The 19,990-nt window shown below is 29.2% G+C and overlaps 5 protein-coding genes across 6 annotated transcripts in view; 4 read left to right on the top strand and 1 right to left on the bottom strand.

Annotated features, from left to right (window-relative positions):
- The first annotated feature begins 220 nt into the window (after positions 1-220).
- LOC126852236 (nucleolar GTP-binding protein 1) lies at positions 221-4,399 on the top strand. Its single transcript, XM_050596819.1, has 9 exons — positions 221-437; positions 543-817; positions 902-1,139; positions 1,222-1,464; positions 1,578-1,832; positions 1,911-2,195; positions 2,270-2,548; positions 2,747-2,890; positions 3,212-4,399. Exons 1-9 carry the CDS (start codon positions 390-392, stop codon positions 3,365-3,367), a joined length of 1,923 nt encoding a protein of 640 aa, XP_050452776.1. The 5' UTR covers positions 221-389; the 3' UTR covers positions 3,368-4,399.
- Positions 4,400-4,414: 15 nt separating this feature from the next.
- On the bottom strand, positions 4,415-7,013 carry LOC126852230 (fidgetin-like protein 1). 2 transcript variants are annotated; one of them, XM_050596805.1, is made up of 3 exons: positions 6,944-7,013; positions 6,570-6,751; positions 4,415-6,482 (listed from the first exon to the last, which is right to left on the bottom strand). In XM_050596805.1, the coding sequence occupies exons 2-3, from the start codon at positions 6,737-6,739 to the stop codon at positions 4,712-4,714; spliced, it is 1,941 nt and encodes a 646-aa protein (XP_050452762.1). In that variant the 5' UTR covers positions 6,740-6,751; positions 6,944-7,013; the 3' UTR covers positions 4,415-4,711. The 2 variants fall into 2 exon arrangements, with proteins under 2 accessions (XP_050452762.1, XP_050452752.1); XM_050596795.1 differs by lacking the exon at positions 6,944-7,013 and adding an exon at positions 6,868-6,904.
- Positions 7,014-7,160: 147 nt separating this feature from the next.
- Positions 7,161-12,002, top strand: LOC126852167 (pre-mRNA-splicing factor syf1 homolog). The gene is given in 16 exon segments (XM_050596661.1): positions 7,161-7,292; positions 7,387-7,535; positions 7,635-7,736; positions 7,738-7,954; positions 8,176-8,475; positions 8,603-8,744; positions 8,845-8,996; positions 9,078-9,298; positions 9,436-9,598; positions 9,692-9,805; positions 9,885-10,047; positions 10,141-10,250; positions 10,401-10,604; positions 10,901-11,123; positions 11,193-11,339; positions 11,817-12,002. Coding segments are annotated over 16 exon segments (2,538 nt in total). The 5' UTR covers positions 7,161-7,238; the 3' UTR covers positions 11,894-12,002.
- A 787-nt stretch (positions 12,003-12,789) lies between these two features.
- On the top strand, positions 12,790-15,507 carry LOC126852295 (uridine 5'-monophosphate synthase). The gene is made up of 4 exons (XM_050596962.1): positions 12,790-13,016; positions 13,274-13,418; positions 13,519-14,002; positions 14,081-15,507. Exons 2-4 carry the CDS (start codon positions 13,278-13,280, stop codon positions 14,893-14,895), a joined length of 1,440 nt encoding a protein of 479 aa, XP_050452919.1. The 5' UTR covers positions 12,790-13,016; positions 13,274-13,277; the 3' UTR covers positions 14,896-15,507.
- A 369-nt stretch (positions 15,508-15,876) lies between these two features.
- LOC126852474 (protein pinocchio) overlaps positions 15,877-19,990 on the top strand; it is a 36,741-nt gene continuing 32,627 nt past the window's right edge. Inside the window, exons 1-2 of the mRNA XM_050597315.1 lie at positions 15,877-16,021; positions 16,353-16,535. Of these exons, the coding sequence (XP_050453272.1) occupies positions 16,403-16,535 (133 nt within the window). The 5' untranslated portion in view covers positions 15,877-16,021; positions 16,353-16,402. The remainder of the gene's footprint in view (positions 16,022-16,352; positions 16,536-19,990) is intronic.

The raw sequence follows: 19,990 nt of genomic DNA, 5'->3' as shown, positions 1-19,990 counted from the left end.
TAGGGTGCGTTCGGAGAGTTCGCTTCTCGCTATCGCATATCGCAAACGCTACCAAAGTTTGTTCGGAAGAAATTCATAACTATAAGCATAAGGCAATTGATTGGTCCATAAGCATACATAAGAAAATGGACCAATCAATTTTCTTATGCTTATGGTTATACGCTTACGCAAAAGTCTGGCCTGCGGTTGCTTAACCGGTTGCTGTACCGGTTATAACCTCAAACTAACACACTTGGTGAAACTTTACAACATGTGCTTGCACGTGTTTCTTGATGCTTCATTAAAAAAAAGATAAAGTGCGTGTATTTTGTGTTTTAAAAAGACAGATAACAAAAGAAAAAAAGGAAGTGCTCTTCTAACGCAAAGGGCAATAAATTAAAATATAAAAAATGGCTCTATATAATTTTAAGAAGATTGCAGTTGTTCCACCTGCGAAGGTTGATTTTATTATTGATTCTGATAATTGATTTATTTTATGTTAAATGTCTTGTAGTTTTTTGAAACATTATATATAATAATCATATTTTGTCTTTTTTACACAGGACTTTATCGATATAATTTTATCGAAGACACAACGCAAGACACCGACGGTTGTTCATAAGCAATATAAAATCACGAGAATACGCGCATTTTATACGCGAAAGGTCAAATTTACTCAGCAGAATTTTCATGATAGATTATCCCAAATAATACAAGAATTTCCTAAGTTGGATGATGTTCATCCTTTCTATGCTGACTTAATGAATGTTTTGTATGACAAAGATCATTATAAATTAGCTCTTGGACAGATAAATACCGCCAGGCATCTAATTGACAAGTAAAGAAATGATATACATATATATACATACATATATACATGCATGTATATAATGTAATTAAAAGATTTATTTTATCATTACAGTGTGGCAAAAGATTATGTTCGATTATTAAAGTATGGAGATTCATTACATCGGTGTAAACAGTTAAAGAAAGCTGCTCTGGGTCGAATGGCCACTATTATGAAAAGACAAGGAGCCAATTTAACATATCTTGAACAAGTTCGTCAACACTTAGCTCGATTACCAAGTATAGATCCTTATACACGTACAATAATTATATGTGGTTTTCCAAATGTTGGCAAAAGCAGCTTTATCAATAAAGTAAGTAATATGTAATGATTGTTGAAATCATATTTTTTACATAAATAATATTTAATGTAATTTTATATGATTTAATTTATAGATTACTCGAGCGGATGTAGAGGTTCAACCATATGCATTCACAACAAAATCATTATATGTGGGACATACTGATTATAAATACTTAATGTGGCAAGTAATAGATACACCTGGGATATTGGATCATCCATTGGAAGAGAGAAATGTAATAGAAATGCAAGCAGTGACTGCTCTTGCTCACTTGCGAGCTGCTGTGCTTTATTTTTGCGACTTGTCCGAGCAATGTGGTCATACTTTAGAAGAACAAGTGAGTTGAAGATCACAAATAAAAATATGTTTTAAAACAGTAAAAATATAAAAATATAAAAATAATGTTTTAACAGCATTATAATCAGCATTATAATCATTTTGTCCATTTAGGTAAAACTATTTGAATCTATAAAGCCTTTATTTACGAATAAGCCTTTAATAATAGTGTTGAACAAAACGGATATTGTACGTTTAAATGAATTACCCCCCGAAAAGAGGGCCATTCTAAAAACATTCGAGAACGATGCAAACATACCTATGTTAGAAATGAGTACCATTACCGATTTCGGTGTAATGGAAGTAAAATTAGAGGCTTGTGAACGACTGTTAGCCTTTAGGGTCGATCAAAAAATTAAAACTAAAAAGGTAATTTGTCTCTAAAAGTTTTCCTTGCCAGAAAACTTTTATATACAATGTAACATAATGATTTATTATAATTAATAGGTTGAAGGACTTCTTAATCGATTACATATTGCTCAACCGAAAAAAATAAATCCTAATCGCGTCCCCTGTATACCGGAGAATGTTTTAAAGAAAAGACAGATTGCCGCAGAGAAACTCGAGAGAAAGCGCAAACTGGAGAGGGAAATAGAAGAGGAGATGGGAGACGATTATGTACTCGATCTGAAGAAGAATTACGATATCGAGGGAGATCAAAAGTACGATATCATACCGGAGATTTGGGAAGGTCATAACATAGCAGATTACATAGATCCAGATATATTCGAGGTCAGTCTAAACTTTATGTTATTGAATTATATGAGATTGCCATGATAAAACATGTCGTTCTTTCCGTTTTTCAGAAATTAAATCAATTGGAAAAGGAAGAACAGTTGAGAGAAGATGCTGGTATGTATGATTACAAAGTGCCTGAATTGTCGGAGACAATGCGCGAGATTAAGCAGCTGGCAAAACAGATTCGGGACAAGAAGATCATCATGAAAGAAGAGGCGCGGATAACGAAGGCTTCCACGAAGCCAATTATGCCTCGTACAGCCGCGGCCAAGATCCGCGACCGATCGGTTGCGAAGTTGAAGGGGCAGATGGAAGATTTGGGTGTGGATATGGAAGATACTAAAAATGTAAGTATTGACATTTATATAGAATTTAAATATTTTCAAGAAAATTATGTAGAGTATTATGTAGAATATTATGGTATCGCAATTATATTGTATATATGTATCGTAATTATACTGTTGTATATATATTTCATTATAGATTATATCATATTATTACTTTTACACTATTATTTTTTCACTATTATTACTTTTTTTTTATAGGCGCATTTCAAACGAACGAGAGGACGATCACGATCGCGTTCAGAACCCGCTATGAAACGTATGCGTTTGGAATCGATGTCACAATCACGTGCTCGTAGTATGTCAAGACCACCGAGAGATGAAATGGGTGTTAAAAATGTGGAGGTAAAAAGAGATATTTGAAGATTTAACGCATATAACATATTGTTTTTATTCATGTTCATAAAAATTTGAGAAAATTAATCTTAAAATGAAAAAGTAAACTTATATATAGATTGAATTACTCAATTTTTTTTTTTAAGTGAAATCATTGAGTTTAATTTTTCATTTTAATTATTTTTTATGTAAAAGCTTGTTGATTATTATCTACTATATGTCATTATCTATTATACTCATATATATATATATATATATATATATATATATATATATATATATATATATAAAATAAATAAAAACATAACATTATATTTATTTGCGTTGCAGATGAAGACAAAACTGAAGAATATTGCACACAAGGCGTTAAAGAAAAAGATAGCCAAAAAGGGTCTCAAGGGTGAAGCTGATCGTTTCATTGGCAACAAAATGCCGAAACACTTATTTGCCGGTAAAAGGGGAATCGGCAAAACGGACAGAAGATAAAGTTATTTATTTTACATATATCTCACATATTAATTCTTTTATATTACATAAAAATATATAAAATATGATAAAATAAAAATATTTCCAAAAATATATGCAAGAAGAAATGTTTGTAAAATGTTTGTAAATGTTCTTAGTTGAAATAGTTGTTGAAGGCATCGTCTTTTGGAACACTACATGCACTTGGAGATTATTGTTAGCCAATTTGTAATTCATGATCAATATGATGAAAAATACGATTACAATTTATGAATAAAACTCATGAGATACCAGTTGGTATGTTTGTCAAGAGTAAAAAGCTAGGAGATCTCATTTTCTTCGTTATTATCACGGCGGCAATAATGATAAAATAAATAAATATTTCCCATTTAAGAATAGTATTTTTATGATTATTCGGCATAGCATCAATGCGCGTGGTTGCATAATATATACAAGGAAATCTTAGAAATCGAATAGGATAATTAGTCTCATGCTAAAACTTATTGTTCTACTATTATTGTTCTGGCGAGATAATCGTCCGCGCTGATAGTAAATTTTATGTTACATTTATAAAATTGTAACGCTTAATTATAAATTATAAAATGTCGATTTTATAATTTATAATTCTAATTTTAAATATAAAGAGTTACACAATAAAATAAAATAATAAAACAAAATAATAAAGTATATATACATATAAGTACATATACATATATACATATTTTTATTAAGAATTAATTATTAATAATAAAATATTGATTTAAAGTTTACAAAATTGTGGAAAGTAATGACTTCCTTTGATGATTTTTCAAGATATTAAATTAACTATAATTTTGTATTATTTTTAAAAAATATAACTTATTTAAATGTCAATACACACAAAATAGAAAAAATAAATATAAAACTGTATCTCTCAAAATTAATAACTTTTATTTTTTAAATTATTATAATCTAATATATAAAATAGGGATTTTAAATGTATTCTATTTGTTTAGTTCATTTAATGTATATTAAAGAAATATATTAAATATACATCTTTAAATTAACATGTAATTAATGTGGACTTTTATTGTTCCAAGATGAGCGATTATTTGTTTGGTGAATTCTTCTGGTTTTTTTAAAAAAAGGTAATGTAAATTCCTATGTACATATATTGGCAGTGTTACTGCAATAAAATATATCTCACATCCTACTATAAACAGAGAAGCGAGCTTCTAGTTATATCTTGATAAATTATCTTGATAAATTGAGGAAACATAAAAAAAATTTTTTTAATCTATATATATATTACAAAAATTTAGTGTTACAAATGTAAAATATAAGAATTTGTTTCAATGATTAATATATTATAATTGACTTATGTGTTCATTGTATTACTTTTTGCGCATTACCAGATCCATAAGTACGATCCCACTCAATATAAATGTTCAGGTCTGACTGAGATACGCTAGGTCGTACATTGATCAATGCTTGCTCAAAGTCGCAACTTGTTATGTGCCTTACTTCTTCCATTTTAATATCTCCCAATTGATTGAAAGGGATACTTCGAATCGGCTCCATACTCGCTTCCTTACATAAATTCGTCATATCAGCGCCGGAGTATCCGGACGATTTTTCCGCAATTCTCACAATATCCGCTTCATTGAGATTGTGGCGTACTGAAGTTAATAAATTATTGATTATCTGTTTGCGTGCTTCGAGTTCCGGCAAAGGAACGTACAATCTCTTGACGAGACGCCGTCTCGCTGCCTCGTCTAATTCTTGAGGCCGATTGGTTGCACCAACGATCAGAATACGATCATCCTCCGAAGTCGTCGCGCCGTCTAACTGTACCAGAAACTCTGTCTTCAGCCTTCTAGAAGATTCGTGCTCTGTTTCCGAACGTTGCGTCAACAATGAGTCGATCTCGTCTATGAAAACAACAGATGGCTGATGAACTTTGGCTACTGCAAATAACGCGCGAACCATTTTCTCGCCATCGCCAATCCACTTAGAAGTCAAAGAACTCGCTGAAATCGAGAAGAATGTGGACTTGCTCTGTGAAGCTATGCATTTGCCAATGAGAGTTTTTCCTGTTCCAGGTGGACCAAAGAGTAAAATTCCTTTGGGCGGACGACGAAGACCAGTGAAGATGTCTGGTCTCAACATAGGAAATACTACCACCTCTTTAACAATCTTCTTGATGTATTCGAGACCGGCAATATCGTTCCACGTTATCGCCTTACCCGATTCCATGATTTCGTTTCTAATCAATTCGATCATGTTTGGATCGATATTCCTTAGTCTCTCGTCCTCCACTTCTTCTGCATTTGTTTTGTTTTGTAACGGAGTGCTTTGCATCGAATTCTCCTTATCTCGTTTAAACGGACAAACAAACTGAGAATTGACCGCTGAACGATCACCTAGAGTTTTTTTCGGCGCCGATTTATTTCTCTTCATTTCTTGGATATATAATTCGTCTCTGGCACTCCTGAAAGAATCAAGTGCGCTCTTTTCTGTTTTCACATCTTCATTGTTAGACTGTGGAGAAGCAGCTCGTTTTAATTTTGGTGCTTGTGGATTTGTCCATCCATATAAACCTTCCTTTGTATCATTTGTATTATTATTGCTTAATATAGGTCTTTTTTGTACAAACTTATTCAAATTCTGATAAGAATGCCTGTTTGATTGTATTTTTGATGCATTCTGTTTAATACTTATATGCTTATTAAAACTGTCATTTCCATGAATATCTGTGAAATATGTAGATATATTTTGTTCATTATTAGGCTTCGACAAAAGTTCTTTATTTGAGTTTTGATTAGAAGATGCTTGTGATTGTAAAGAGATTTTTCTTTCTTGCATATCTTTATTTCTCTTTGAATTGTTTACTATTTTTTCTATATCTCTATCATAATAAGATTTTTCTTTACAAGATAAAGTATTATTTTTTTGACAAACTAAAGGTTTGATAAGATTCAGTGTGGTATCTTTATCATCTAATTCTGATTTCCATTTCAATGGATCATTTTTTATATCCTGCAATTGAGATTTAACCTGTTTCCAATAATTGTTTATTCTGTTTGTATCTGTCATTAAAACATGATAATCTTCAAGGTCTTTTTGTAAAAGTAATGCTGCTGTATTTTCTGAATCACTGTAATATATAATATTTTGAAAATAAATAAAAATGTTTGGTGTAGTAAATTTTCAACATGTGATAGAAAATTATAATTTAACTTACAATAACTTTGCTGTCATATTTTTCATAGCAAGAGACCTGCGTTCAATGTCTGTAATATCGAAATCTTTATCTTGCTTTGAAAATCTCAGCATATGATAGGCGGCCAGAATATTATCTTTTCCCGTTTTCGAGTTTTGTGAAACATTTATGTTCATCTTATTGGAATTCATGTCTCTGACTCTCTAATAAATAAAAATTCAATAAATTTTAATCAGAAATATAATTATAACATAATATATTATAACAGATAGTTATAACATAATTCATTTAGCGCTGTAATTAAATATTTTTTGTGTACATTTGATAATGTTGACAATCAGTGACAATTGTTACTTGTTATAGCATAATAATGAATATTTAGAAAGCATACTCACAAGTAATATTGTGTATTGGAAAGATATTTCTTCAATAAGACTTTTATGTGCATGTGTGAATCACAGAAATATTGCCACGCAATTAGCTATCAGATCTAGGGAATTTTTAAAGTCCCAAAAATTTTTCTATTTGATAACTAATCGTATGACATTATAAAGAACAAACTCTTTGATTTCCAGCATTGACACTAGGGGCACTACTGGCAGTGAATTTTGGAACACGACCAGTATTTACAGTATTTCTTGCTGGAAAGCTGCTTGAACAACATAAATTTAATAGAGAAAGACGAAGAAAATGGATGTTGTGCATTCTGAAGATACACATGACGAGGAAAATTTATATGCCTTTGTAAATATATTTATAATTTATAAAAATATTTTATATTTATAATCACAAAAATATGTGTGAATATGTATATAACCTTAAAAATTTTGTTAAATAGAATGAAGAGGATTTACCATACGAGGAAGAAATTTTACGAAATCCATTTTCAGTTAAACATTGGCAACGCTACATCGATCATCTAAAAAATTCAAAGAGCAAAAATTTAAATGTAGTGTATGAACGAGCATTAAAAGAACTTCCAGGCAGGTAAAATCATTCTTTTCATGTATTTTTTTGTGTATATAATTGCTACATTTACTTAACGTTATCTATTATATTACTTATTATATTTATTGCTTATTACAGTTATAAATTATGGTATAATTATCTTCGACAACGTATGAGCCAGTTAAAAGATCGATGTATAACAGATCCATTGTATGAAGATGTTAATAATGCATTTGAACGCTTTGGTATTTATGCATAAAATGCCACGCATATGGATGGATTATTGTACATTAATGACTGAACAATGTTATATAACACGAACACGTCAAGTATTTGATCGTTCTCTTAGAGCACTTCCCATCACACAGCATCATCGTATATGGCCATTATATATTAATTTTTTAAAGAAACATAATGTCTATGAGACTGCTGTCAGAGTCTTTAGAAGATATTTAAAGGTAATTTATTAATTAATAATACTGATACTTATATATATAACAATTTATATTATAATTAATATTTTAATATATTTATTAAAATTTTGACTAGTATAAATATACACATTAAGAGTTTAAAAAACTATTTAGTTGTGATGAAAATTTGTATATTATTTGTATATTATTTTATTTGTTTAATATAAATGTATATATATGTATATGTATTTTGTATGTATGTGTAGTTGGCACCAGAAGATACAGAAGAATATATAGAATATTTAATATCAGTTGGCAGACTTGATGAGGCTGCTATAAAACTTGCACAGATTGTCAATCAAGATGACTTTGTATCAAAACATGGGAAATCTAATCATCAATTATGGAATGAATTATGTGACTTAATATCAAAAAATCCTGCTAAAATAAAGTCCTTGAATGTAGATGCTATTATTAGAGGTGGATTAAGACGTTATACAGATCAATTAGGACCTTTATGGAATTCACTAGCAGACTACTATGTTCGAAGTGGTCTCTTTGAGAGGGTATGTAACCAGTTTTAAATATTATTTATATTTATCTATAAATAATATTTTATTTTACAGTATATTATTTATTAAGAAATATATTTTTTTGATATTATTATTTATCAAATGTATATATAATATTCAGGCAAGAGATATTTATGAAGAAGCTATACAAACTGTTACTACTGTCAGAGATTTTACTCAAGTTTTTGATGCTTATGCACAATTTGAAGAACTTAGTCTTAAAAAACTTATAGAAGAAGCAGCAAAAAATCCTACTGAAGAAGGTAAATGTATATTAATTCAATTTGTCAATAACTTATACAATACATAAGCTATATATTTATTATAAATTTGATTATTAACTTTTACATTTTTTTGTTTTAGATGATATAAAATTAGAATTGAGATTAGCACGATTGGAACATCTTATGGAAAGAAGACTATTATTACTCAATTCTGTATTATTACGACAGAATCCACATAATGTAGCAGAATGGCACAAAAGAATTAAGCTTTATGAAGGGCAACCACATGAGGTAAAAAAACATGCAAAACTTATAGATGATTATATATTTGTTTTATATTATTATTAACTAGTATATATATTTTTTGTATAGATAATTAATACATACACAGAAGCTGTGCAGACAGTGCAGCCACAATTGGCAGTTGGTAAATTACATACATTGTGGGTTGCATTTGGTAAATTTTATGAGGAAAATGGACAACTAGAAGATGCTAGAGTGGTATTTGAAAAGGCAACTCATGTTCCATATACCAAAGTAGATGATCTTGCTTCTGTATGGTGTGAATGGGCAGAAATAGAAATCAAACATGGGTAAGTTTGATTTACCCATTTAAATATCATGTTTGTTTTGCAATTAATATACAAATAACGAAATGTTATGGAAAATTGCTTATTAAATCATAGAATAATTAAATTGAAATAATACTCTATGTATTATTGTTATACAGAAATTGTAAAGAAGCTTTAAAACTCATGCATCGTGCTACTACAATGCCAGCTAGAAAAGTGGCATATCATGATGAAACAGAAACAGTGCAAATGAGATTATACAAATCTTTAAAAGTATGGTCTATGTATGCAGATTTAGAAGAAAGTTTTGGGACCTTTAAGGTATGTCATATATGTATATGTATTACATATACATATCATAGTTTTTATTATGTTGCCAGTATATTTTTAATTTTATATATGTTTATTATACAGACTTGTAAAGCAGTATATGACAAAATAATTGACTTGAAAATTGCGACTCCTCAAATTATCATTAATTATGGACTGTTTCTAGAAGAAAACAATTACTTTGAGGAAGCATTTAGAGTATGTTAAATATTTTTTATTAATTACACATACATCTAGTAAATCTGATAATATTTTACAAACTTAATTTTATTTTTAGGCATATGAAAAAGGTATTGCATTGTTTAAGTGGCCTAATGTATATGATATTTGGAATACATATCTCACAAAATTTTTGACTCGTTATGGTGGTACAAAGTTAGAACGTACTAGGGATTTGTTTGAGCAATGTTTAGAACATTGTCCACCAAAATATGCTAAAGGTATATAATTTGTTTTGTAGATAATCTTATATCATTATGATATAAAAAGATATAATATAAAAAGAGAATAATTAATGCCTATTTATTTTACAGCCTTATATTTATTATATGCAAAATTAGAAGAAGAACATGGCTTAGCAAGACATGCTATGTCCGTGTACGAACGAGCGACAAATGCTGTTCTTCCAGAAGAGAAATTTGATGTAATGTTTTTATATATATACTAATAGTTGCATAATCTTAAAACAATTTTTATATAAAAGAATTTGCATTGTTTTTTTTTGTAATTTTTTTATTAATCTTTTGTGTATACATTAATTTCCAAACTCAAAAATTATTTTTTCAATTTGCAGATGTTCAACATATATATAAAGAAAGCTGCAGATATATATGGAGTGCCAAAAACTCGACAGATATACGAAAAGGCCATAGAAGTTTTAAATGATGAGAATACTAGAGAAATGTGTTTAAGATTCGCAGAAATGGAGACCAAATTAGGAGAAGTAGACAGAGCGAGAGCGATATACGCACATTGTAGTCAAATATGTGATCCAAGGGTAAGATGTGATATATGTATTTATAATATATAATGTATTGTAGTGGAAAAGACAGTGTTACACATACAGTATATTTATATTAATTTAACAGGCGTTTATCTCTCAAATTACTAGTTATTCAAAAACTTCAGTTGCAACTTATTCTGTTTGGAATATGACAACTTTGATAGAGCAAAATTCTAAATTATTTTTTTGAATAACTAGTGATTTTGGAGATCGTGTGTTTCCACGCGAGATTAAACTAAGATTTGTACATATAATTCTTTTCTCATATATTGAATTGAAATACTATATAGGTCACATCAAACTTTTGGCAAATTTGGAAAGAATTTGAAGTTAGGCATGGAAATGAAGATACAATGCGTGAAATGCTTCGAATTAAGCGTAGTGTACAAGCTATGTATAATACTCAAGTAAATATGATGTCTGCACAAATGTTGAATAATGCATCTAATCAAATATTAGATGTTCCAATGGATGCTATGCGTTTATTAGATAGTAAAATCATGTCAAGTGCAGGTAATTAAAGATTAGTATTCTATTTTCTTTGTTTTTTAACAAGATTTCTTAATAAATCTTAATTTGCAGACAATGCTGTAGACATCAAAAAAGGTATTAAATTTGTACGTGGTGTAACAGAAAAAGATGGTAAACCAGAATCTTCTGTGAATAATCCAGATGAGATTGATATTGATATGGATGACGAAAATGAAAACGATGAAGAAATAGAAGAAGGTAGATTGACACATTTACAAATAGCTTCAAAATTTAAATGTTTTTTTATTTATGTATATAACCTTTTCCTTTCCTGTTTTTTTTTAAATATTAATTAAATTATATACACAGGATTAATTTTTCATCACATTAAATTTTTATGATATAAATGTGTCAGGAAAACTTATATAATTTACTTTTATAATTCTATACTTTTATAATTTAAATGATCTTAAATACTTTTATAATTTAAATGATCTTATTATAAAAAAGTTCAAATTTGAATGATTGATGAAGAATAAGATTTTTATCTTTTTTAAAGATCTTTTCATTTACATTGTCAAAGCTGTTATTATATCGACAATCTTTAAGAAAAAATCAACTCTGAACTAATAAATATAAATCTATCATCGAAATTTAATATGATGAAAATTAAAGATGTTATATATTATACACATGCGCACACATTACTTTTTAATAATGTTTATTTATTTTCAGATGTACCAATTGAAAAACGAACTATACCATCACAAGTATTTGGTAGTTTAAAAACAGTCGAAGCTGAAGATGACTAAAATTTTAGTAGGGAATATGACAATGAGACAAAATTTATATATAACAATTATATAATCTTGTTATATAAAATGTATTATTTATTCATCATTAAATGCAATTATTTTTTAATTTCCTTAAACATATTTGTAGAAATATATTTGTATATTTACCAATTTTGAAGGCATTTAATAAATGTAAAGATTTTTGTATGCAATTTACAGAATTCAAAAATAATGAAATATACACATATATGTATTAGTAAATAATAATACTGCATATGTATGATAAAATTTATTATAAAAATATAGTAAATATAAAATATAAAATATAGTAAATACAGTAAATTATATATATTTAATAAAATATGTGATTTATAATATTAAAATACATGTAATTTTTTTTGGATGCATGTGGATTTTTTGTAATGATTTTTTTTTCTTACTATATCATATTTTTCATTTTTTTTTTTAATTTGGAAATAAATATTTCTAAAAAATTTTTTTATCGATTTGATTCATATAAATTAATTTTTCCGACTATTATAGAGAAAAAAAATGTTCTCATTAGGATCTAAAGTTTTGTTTGAAGGGGATCCACGAAGCATCCCAATCTTTTTCTTCTATGTGACTTTAAACTTCTATAGAAAATTTGCTTATACGAGTTGATGTCAAAACATTGCAATCATTGGGAAAAACATCAGTAATATAATATAAAGATAATGCGCTCTCGATTTTTTAAAAATGGATCTAACCATTGTTTCCTCCTGTTTCTTCTTTACTTAAATTTAGCACGGACATACACCAATTGACTGTTTTGTCATGACACTGAAAATTGAATCTAGGGGAGCTATTACGATTCTCGAAACGAGATGAAAATTACAAAAATGAACAGATTTACTAGATTTCAACAAATAAAATTGTAGATATTCTAGTGATAATGAATTTCCTCACTTTTGTATTTTTCACTTCGTTTCGAAAACCGTAATAGGCCTCTAGGTATGTAGTTGTGCCGGTTTTGAAATGCATCAATTATCAGTTGACGTCATTATACTGACCGTGTAGGCCAGTGCATTCAAGCCTCGAGCCATTCAACAAAAGAAGAAAAAGGAGACACCATTATACCAAGTAGAAAAACGGCGAAACGGTCAGTGATCTCTCCCAGATTTTTTTCTATTTCTGCTGTAAATATTTGCTCTCGTGTAATACAATTTTATAATAAACTGTTCAAAAATGCTAGAAGTAATTGTAATTGCGTCAATTTAAAAATATTTGTGAATAAAAATACAATTGATACTCGAGAATTTTTTCGGAACAACATGTACTATATGATTGTTCTCGAGTGTTTAATCTTACGTATTGTAAATTTTTTTCTCTAACATTTCTTTTATTTTTTATTTACAGTAAAATGGAAGAAATGTTGAAAATGTTGGCTATAGAACTGTACGATGTCCAGGCTCTGAAATTCGGCGATTTTAAAACGAAAGTTGGATTAAGAACGCCAATATATTTCGATCTGCGAGTGATAATTTCATATCCGAAACTAATGGTATATATATTAATGGTGTAACATATATGAAAGAATCGTGATAAATTTGTATAAGATATATAATATAAGCAATATATATTAATTTATCTTTTTATTGTAGTCTAATTTGGCGAAAGCTCTGTGGACTCTTCCGGATGACGTTACAAAAGTGTCTCAAATTTGCGGAGTTCCTTACACAGCATTGCCATTAGCCACCTTGATCTCGGTTGACAATGAGATTCCAATGTTAATGAAAAGAAAGGAGGCAAAATCGTATGGCACAAAAAAACTGATTGAAGGCGTGTTTTCACCTGGTGATAATTGTGTGATCATTGAGGATGTTATCACGAGTGGTAGTAGTATTTTGGAAACCATTGATGCTTTGAAGAAAGAACAACTGAATGTAACGGAGGCATATGTGATAATCGATAGAGAGCAAGGTGGTAGAAAAAATCTCGAGGATCATGGAATCAAGGTCAAGAGTTTATATGTAATCACGCAGCTCATGCAATATCTTTTTGAGGCTGGAAAGATCACGCTGGAAATTGTCAAGGATGTTGACAATTATCTGGCAAAAAACCAAGCACCAACTCTTTCCATTCAAGGTAACTTATTTTCATAGAGATTAATATATCATATGGCTTATATAATTTATAATAATTATCTGATATTTTTGCTTATAGGGAGTATAACTACACCAAATGACAGATTGAAGCTGCCATATTGTAAACGCGCAAAGTTAGCAAAAAATTCATTGGCTTCGAAATTATTAGAATTAATGGAGTCTAAGCAAACCAATCTGTGTTTGGCGGCCGATTTGAAAAAAACGGACGCGATTTTAGAATTAGCAGATGTAGCTGGACCTCACATTGTAGTGTTGAAAACCCACGTAGACATCATAGAAGACTTTAACGAGAATTTTGTTCTTCAATTAAAGGAGCTTGCGAAGCGGCACCAATTTTTACTGATGGAAGATCGCAAGTTTGGTGATATTGGCAATATAGTATCGTTGCAATACAGATATGGTTTATATAAAATCGCCGAATGGGCTGATTTGATCACAGTGCATCCGGTATCTGGTGCGTCTGTCATTGACGCGCTAAAAAAAGGTTTGGAGAACATCTTGGAACCTCGCGGTATTTTCCTTGTTGCCGAAATGTCTTCGAAAGGTGCGTTGACCACCGGTGATTACCTGAAAAGCGCAGTGTCGATGGCAGAGGAGGCTTCTGATCTGGTAGTCGGTCTCGTATGTCAATCTAATCTTTCTGCGCAACCCGGACTGCTTCAATTGACACCTGGTGTTAAATTATCTAAGAGCGATGATGGATTAGATCAACAGTACAATAATCCGGAATCAGTTATCGATGCAGGTGCCGATTTGGCTGTTGTCGGTAGAGGTATCACGGAAGCCTCTTATGGTGTTTTAAAGGCTACTTTAGAATACAAAAAACAGCTTTGGAATGCATACAAGAAACGAATAACTTCATCTGATATATGATAATAACATATATAATTTATAAGCTATTTTTATATAATTTTTCCTCGTATACAGCTGGATCTGTAATATTTTAAACTGTAATTATCTATTCTTATTTTGAGATAATGTTTTACATATCAGAGATTTACTTCTAAATATTTTTTCTCCAATATATGAGAAATATATAATTGTATATTTTTATAAAATATTATATATATAGTATAACTCAGATTATAATAAAATTGAATGTAAAATGATTTCTAAAATTATATTGTTTAAAAATTTATCTTTATCATACAGATAAATATGATGTGCCATAGACTAAAAGAAATATATAATCTGATTATATAAGCAGACTAATTAAAAAAGTTATTTTATCTTTTATATACGATATGTACTTTTATATATACTTTTGAAATTATATAATAAGAAGAAGGAATTATTATACATATGTGAAACTTGTTATCATTCCTTATATATGTGTGTATGTATATTTTTATTCCACAGAATAATTATAAGTTAATTTATATATATATGTACAATTTATTACATAGAAATGATAAATTAAGATGCATTATTTTTCTATAAACTGTACAATGTTTAAATATGTTGAATATAAGTGTTTAAATGTAATATATACGTATTAAAACGTATAATTTCGTGTCCCAATCGTTTTTAAGAGATTTTGAAAATTTTTTTTTATTTTTAAAAGAATCGCAAAACGCAATATCATTCTAGTGTCAGATATATATATATATATATATATATATATATATATATATATATATATAACATGTTGTAATTCTGAATCATTATTATTTTTTCGAAATGTGAATTTTAAAATATTCGGAAGTTTTAATTCTTTGTTACGAAAATTATGTAGCTCATCTGAAATCGGAGAAACGCGAGTTGAGAAAACAGTCTGACGTTGGCTTCGCATCATCCGTCTGTGAGTTGCGATTTTCCCGCGCGATAACGCATCAAGTCGTCAGGTGTCAGTCAGCCGCCGCTTCGCGTCGCGAGCGGATCATCTGGGGGAAGAAGATTACGGAGGAACATATAGCGGCTTTCTAAAACTTCCGTAAAAAATCGTGATACTGATTGTCGCGACGGTGACGGAATGCCGGTGTGATTATTGTCCATACAGGTAACAATTACCGCTTTTTCTTTGCATGTTGCGTAAAGTAATCACGCAACTTGAACATCGTCGTCAGCTTTAGCCTAAAACTTGTCCAATGACTTGAATTTGCAGCGAAAGGTTTATCGCGATCGAACGATATGGCGCGATGTCTTGAACGTATATCTTTCTTGAATACTTGAGAAAATAAATCTTATAGTTGAAATCGACAAACACATATATCATCTTATAATTAGAATGAATACATTGTTGTAAAGTTTCGTAATGGTTTTGTATTTTTACGATGTCATAAATGAATGATATTTTAACGAGACGGTTTGTTTTGTCTGTGATATTCTAGACTCGTCCTTTAGTGTTCTTCGTCACAATACTGGCCGAAACATAACAGAGATGACAACAATGACAGAATTCGAGGAAAATGTATCTTTCGACGCGGATGATCCAGACTTTGCGCCTTCGCCTCCCGTAATACGAAACGTTCTTCGTGATGCGCGTCGTTTCGCGGAAAAATTCGACATTAAAGGTAGGCATATTTTGTGATGTTTTTTAATCGCCAGTGGGGTTTTGACTTACCTATTTTAGTTCAAAATCTGCTTGAATCATTTGAAATTGCAATGGAAGGAATTATCACGATCAAACATTTTGATGCTAGAAATTGTGTGTGCGAGCAATATTATTATTACTAGTTATTTCTTTGAAGTATTAAGCTTTAAGCGATCACGCTATTATTCAAAATGACAATTTATAATTCTTCGCAAATAGCTTAGAGCGGGAAAAAAAATCGATCATCAATTTCTCTCTCTTTTCTCTATTTCTTAATAGGAGAGAATAAGCTACACTAAAATTTAAACAAAAATCTCAGACAGCACAGAAAAGCCAAAAGACATTTTAAAGATATTTAAAAAACAATAAGAGATATCTTTAAGTTATCTTTTAGGTGCCAGGGAGTGTATTTCAAATTGAAACATTAATATTTCTATTTTTTATTTGTTACATTAATTAATAAAAAGACTAAAAATATAGAATATATTTTTTTATATAAATTACAACGTGCAACTTTGAGTTGTACATATTTTTAGATCTCTGTTTGAAGGTTAAACTGATGCTGATACCTTACGGGATGTCGAGTACCGTTATTTCGTATTGCAATATTATAATATAACATATGTAATACGACCTCTTATTTTTCTCTTATTGTGATAGTTTTTTTACTCATTCCATGCTAACATGCTTATGAAAATTCTTTTATAACAAATATTAGATAAATTATAAGAATTTTTTTTTTATATACATATATAGCATTTTTTTATTTTATAAACTCTCAAATACCTGATTTTTTAAATAAAAAAAATGTTTCAAACTTTTTAATATTTCTTTTTACTTTTATTTTATTAGCAATAATTGAATAATTAAATAATTTTTAACAAAAAAATAAAATTATTAAATGTTAGTGTTGTTTTATTTTTTAATATAATTTTATTTTCTAATATAAGTTCCGTTAGTAATTAATTACATCGTTGCATTTTACTTTAGAAGAAATTGCAAAGATTACTTATCTAATCGTCCATAAGATATAAAATGTCATTACTATATCAAGATAAAGGAATTGCAAGGGAATTCAACTAAATTATGTAATCCGGGAAATAAGAATTTAATTTTGAAACATACAAATTTATGTAATACCGTTTATTTTTTGCGGTACATTCCCGAAGATAAGAAATGTTCATATTAACATATATTATAATCACACATACACACATACATACAAAAAGATCTCTTTGAAATTAAGTACTTTATACTTTCTGTGAAATTAAAGATTTTGTTAATTTGAATTAAACTAAAAAAATCAAATTATTTAATTTTTTAAATGCACATATGTATATATATATATATATACATATTTATGCGACCACACGTCGTGATAGTCACGCGTGATCGATGCGTGCAATATCACGATTCAATGTTGCCAGGCGCGTAAATTGGCATTTCTGATGAATAAAGAAATGTTCAGCATTTGCTTATGCAAATCATCCGTACTTTAATCCTTTGATTTTCATTCGACTGCGATGAATAAATTCACGGTGACACGGAAGTACTAGATTTGCAAAGCAAAATTTTTTTTACGTCTTTTTCACAAACATATGTTTTGTAATCTCGATTACGACTAGATGCAAAATTTTTTGAAAAAGAGCGTTTTCAAAGAACGCAAAAATCTAAAGAAAAAAGCGTATAGAATACGTTTAAAAAGAATCACATCTTTAAAACGTATTTACAACATCTTTTATTGTTAGAGATTTTAGTATCTCCTGATTATATTTGGATAAGAATACATAAACTCGATGAAAAAAATAAATTAAAATATAAACAAAAAGAAAGATTAATTGTAGGCGCGGTACTTGAACATAAATAATATATTTCTTTAGGCAAAAATAAATCATCAGTTATTATTATGATATATCTGATTCAGTTATCGCTCTCTCTCTCTCTCTCTCTCTCTCTCTCTCTCTCTCTCTCTCTCTCTCTCTCTCTCCCTTTCTATAGAATGTGAACAAATTAAAATGATAAGAGAGAGACCTTTGTGAAATTAAGTACTTTAAATTTGTAAAATTAAAAATTTTATTAATTTGGATTAAACTAGAAGAAAAAATCAAATAATTTAAATAATTTTTTAAATATTTTATATTTAAAAATAGTCAATCTATATAAAAATTTATATTCATATATTATTATTGTTATTATTATTAATTCTTAAAGATTCAACGTAGGGAAAAGGAAAGAACTTATAAGCAATTGTAATATTTTTAAATGAGGACTCACACTTCTCAGGAAAGTGGCGGAATTCAATTTCGTGGAATCAATTTCCATTGTTGATTCCATTCAATCTGTATTTTTCGCATATTCTCGCTACTATTAATCCGCGATATTCTCGCGTGGATGAATCAGCGGTCAGACGACAACGAGGATCTTCTCGGAAGGATTGGTCGTGAGACTCGACGCGACGTTTCTTATCTCCGTGTGCGTCTCGCTCGCCTCGCGACTCTATTATTATATTATACTAACAAGCATGTACACAGACACGCGCGCGCGCGCACGCGAAGGGCACGAAACTCGATCTACAGACAAAATTGGATCCACGACGGCTATCGCCTTTCTTCCCGGGAACTCGACGTGTGGCTGAGCCGACGCCGGTGGTGGTGTTAAATATACGTCTCTCACGTGCACTAATCGTGTAGATAAGGAGTATCCTTTATTAAGATAGAGAGCAAAGGGAGGGTACACAGCAGACGCTCACTTCCGAAGGGTATTATTTGATTTCCTGCAGGTTTATTTTGCTCTTATAATTCCCCAAAATTGACGAGTTTATTATACAAGAAAGTAACGTGTTAGTATAATTAATACGTTGTATATAATACACCGTATAATTATGTTTCATTAGTGATATTATTCAAGGAACATAATATTTTAAAATTATTATAATTAATTAATTTTTCCTTAAATATATATAATATTATATTTTATATTTTATATACTTTACTTGATATGTCAATTTTTAATATAAATGTCAACTGTTAAAATTAATAAATTAATGTTTTGTTTATGATTTAAAATTGCATAACGTATAGCAGTTCTCTAGAATATCAACTGTATTTTTACACATGATCACTGCTCATTCGTTAGATGGCAATCAAGAAGCTTTTCTTATCTAACTAAATTAGAAAAAAAATAACTCTTACAAAAAAATAGTCATTAATATTTTTTTATTGCATATCTTATGAAACAAAAAATTTTACATCAATTTTTGATTCATCAGAAATTGTAAACGTAATTTCTTTCTCGAAAAGAATAAATTTTCTACAACAATACAAGTGATACTGTGTTTTTAACATAATTTTTTTTTTTTAATATGGAAAAAAGAGAAAAAAAGTCACAAAGTTAATTTATGCCGATTTTTTTAGTTAGTTCGTTCTTTTATAATGT

Source organism: Cataglyphis hispanica, chromosome 1, assembly GCF_021464435.1.
Source record: "Cataglyphis hispanica isolate Lineage 1 chromosome 1, ULB_Chis1_1.0, whole genome shotgun sequence".
In the NCBI taxonomy this organism is placed as follows: Eukaryota; Metazoa; Arthropoda; class Insecta; order Hymenoptera; family Formicidae; genus Cataglyphis; species Cataglyphis hispanica.
Note: the sequence above shows the minus strand (reverse complement) of the source record. Positions and strands in the feature narration are given on the sequence as shown.

What these genes read in the sequence shown, in the direction of transcription:
- LOC126852230 (XM_050596805.1), bottom strand. Translation starts at nt 6,739, where the DNA reads ATGAATTCCAATAAGATGAACATAAATGTTTCACAAAACTCGAAAACG. An exon ending in AATATGACAGCAAAGTTATT is followed by an intron (nt 6,483 to 6,569) that starts GTAAGTTAAATT and finishes TATATATTACAG; the next exon opens with TGATTCAGAAAATACAGCAG.
- LOC126852236 (XM_050596819.1), top strand. Translation starts at nt 390, where the DNA reads ATGGCTCTATATAATTTTAAGAAGATTGCAGTTGTTCCACCTGCGAAG. An exon ending in AAAGCAGCTTTATCAATAAA is followed by an intron (nt 1,140 to 1,221) that starts GTAAGTAATATG and finishes TTTAATTTATAG; the next exon opens with ATTACTCGAGCGGATGTAGA. An exon ending in TAGATCCAGATATATTCGAG is followed by an intron (nt 2,196 to 2,269) that starts GTCAGTCTAAAC and finishes TCCGTTTTTCAG; the next exon opens with AAATTAAATCAATTGGAAAA.
- LOC126852295 (XM_050596962.1), top strand. Translation starts at nt 13,278, where the DNA reads ATGGAAGAAATGTTGAAAATGTTGGCTATAGAACTGTACGATGTCCAG. An exon ending in TTTCATATCCGAAACTAATG is followed by an intron (nt 13,419 to 13,518) that starts GTATATATATTA and finishes TTTTTATTGTAG; the next exon opens with TCTAATTTGGCGAAAGCTCT. An exon ending in ACCAACTCTTTCCATTCAAG is followed by an intron (nt 14,003 to 14,080) that starts GTAACTTATTTT and finishes TTTTGCTTATAG; the next exon opens with GGAGTATAACTACACCAAAT.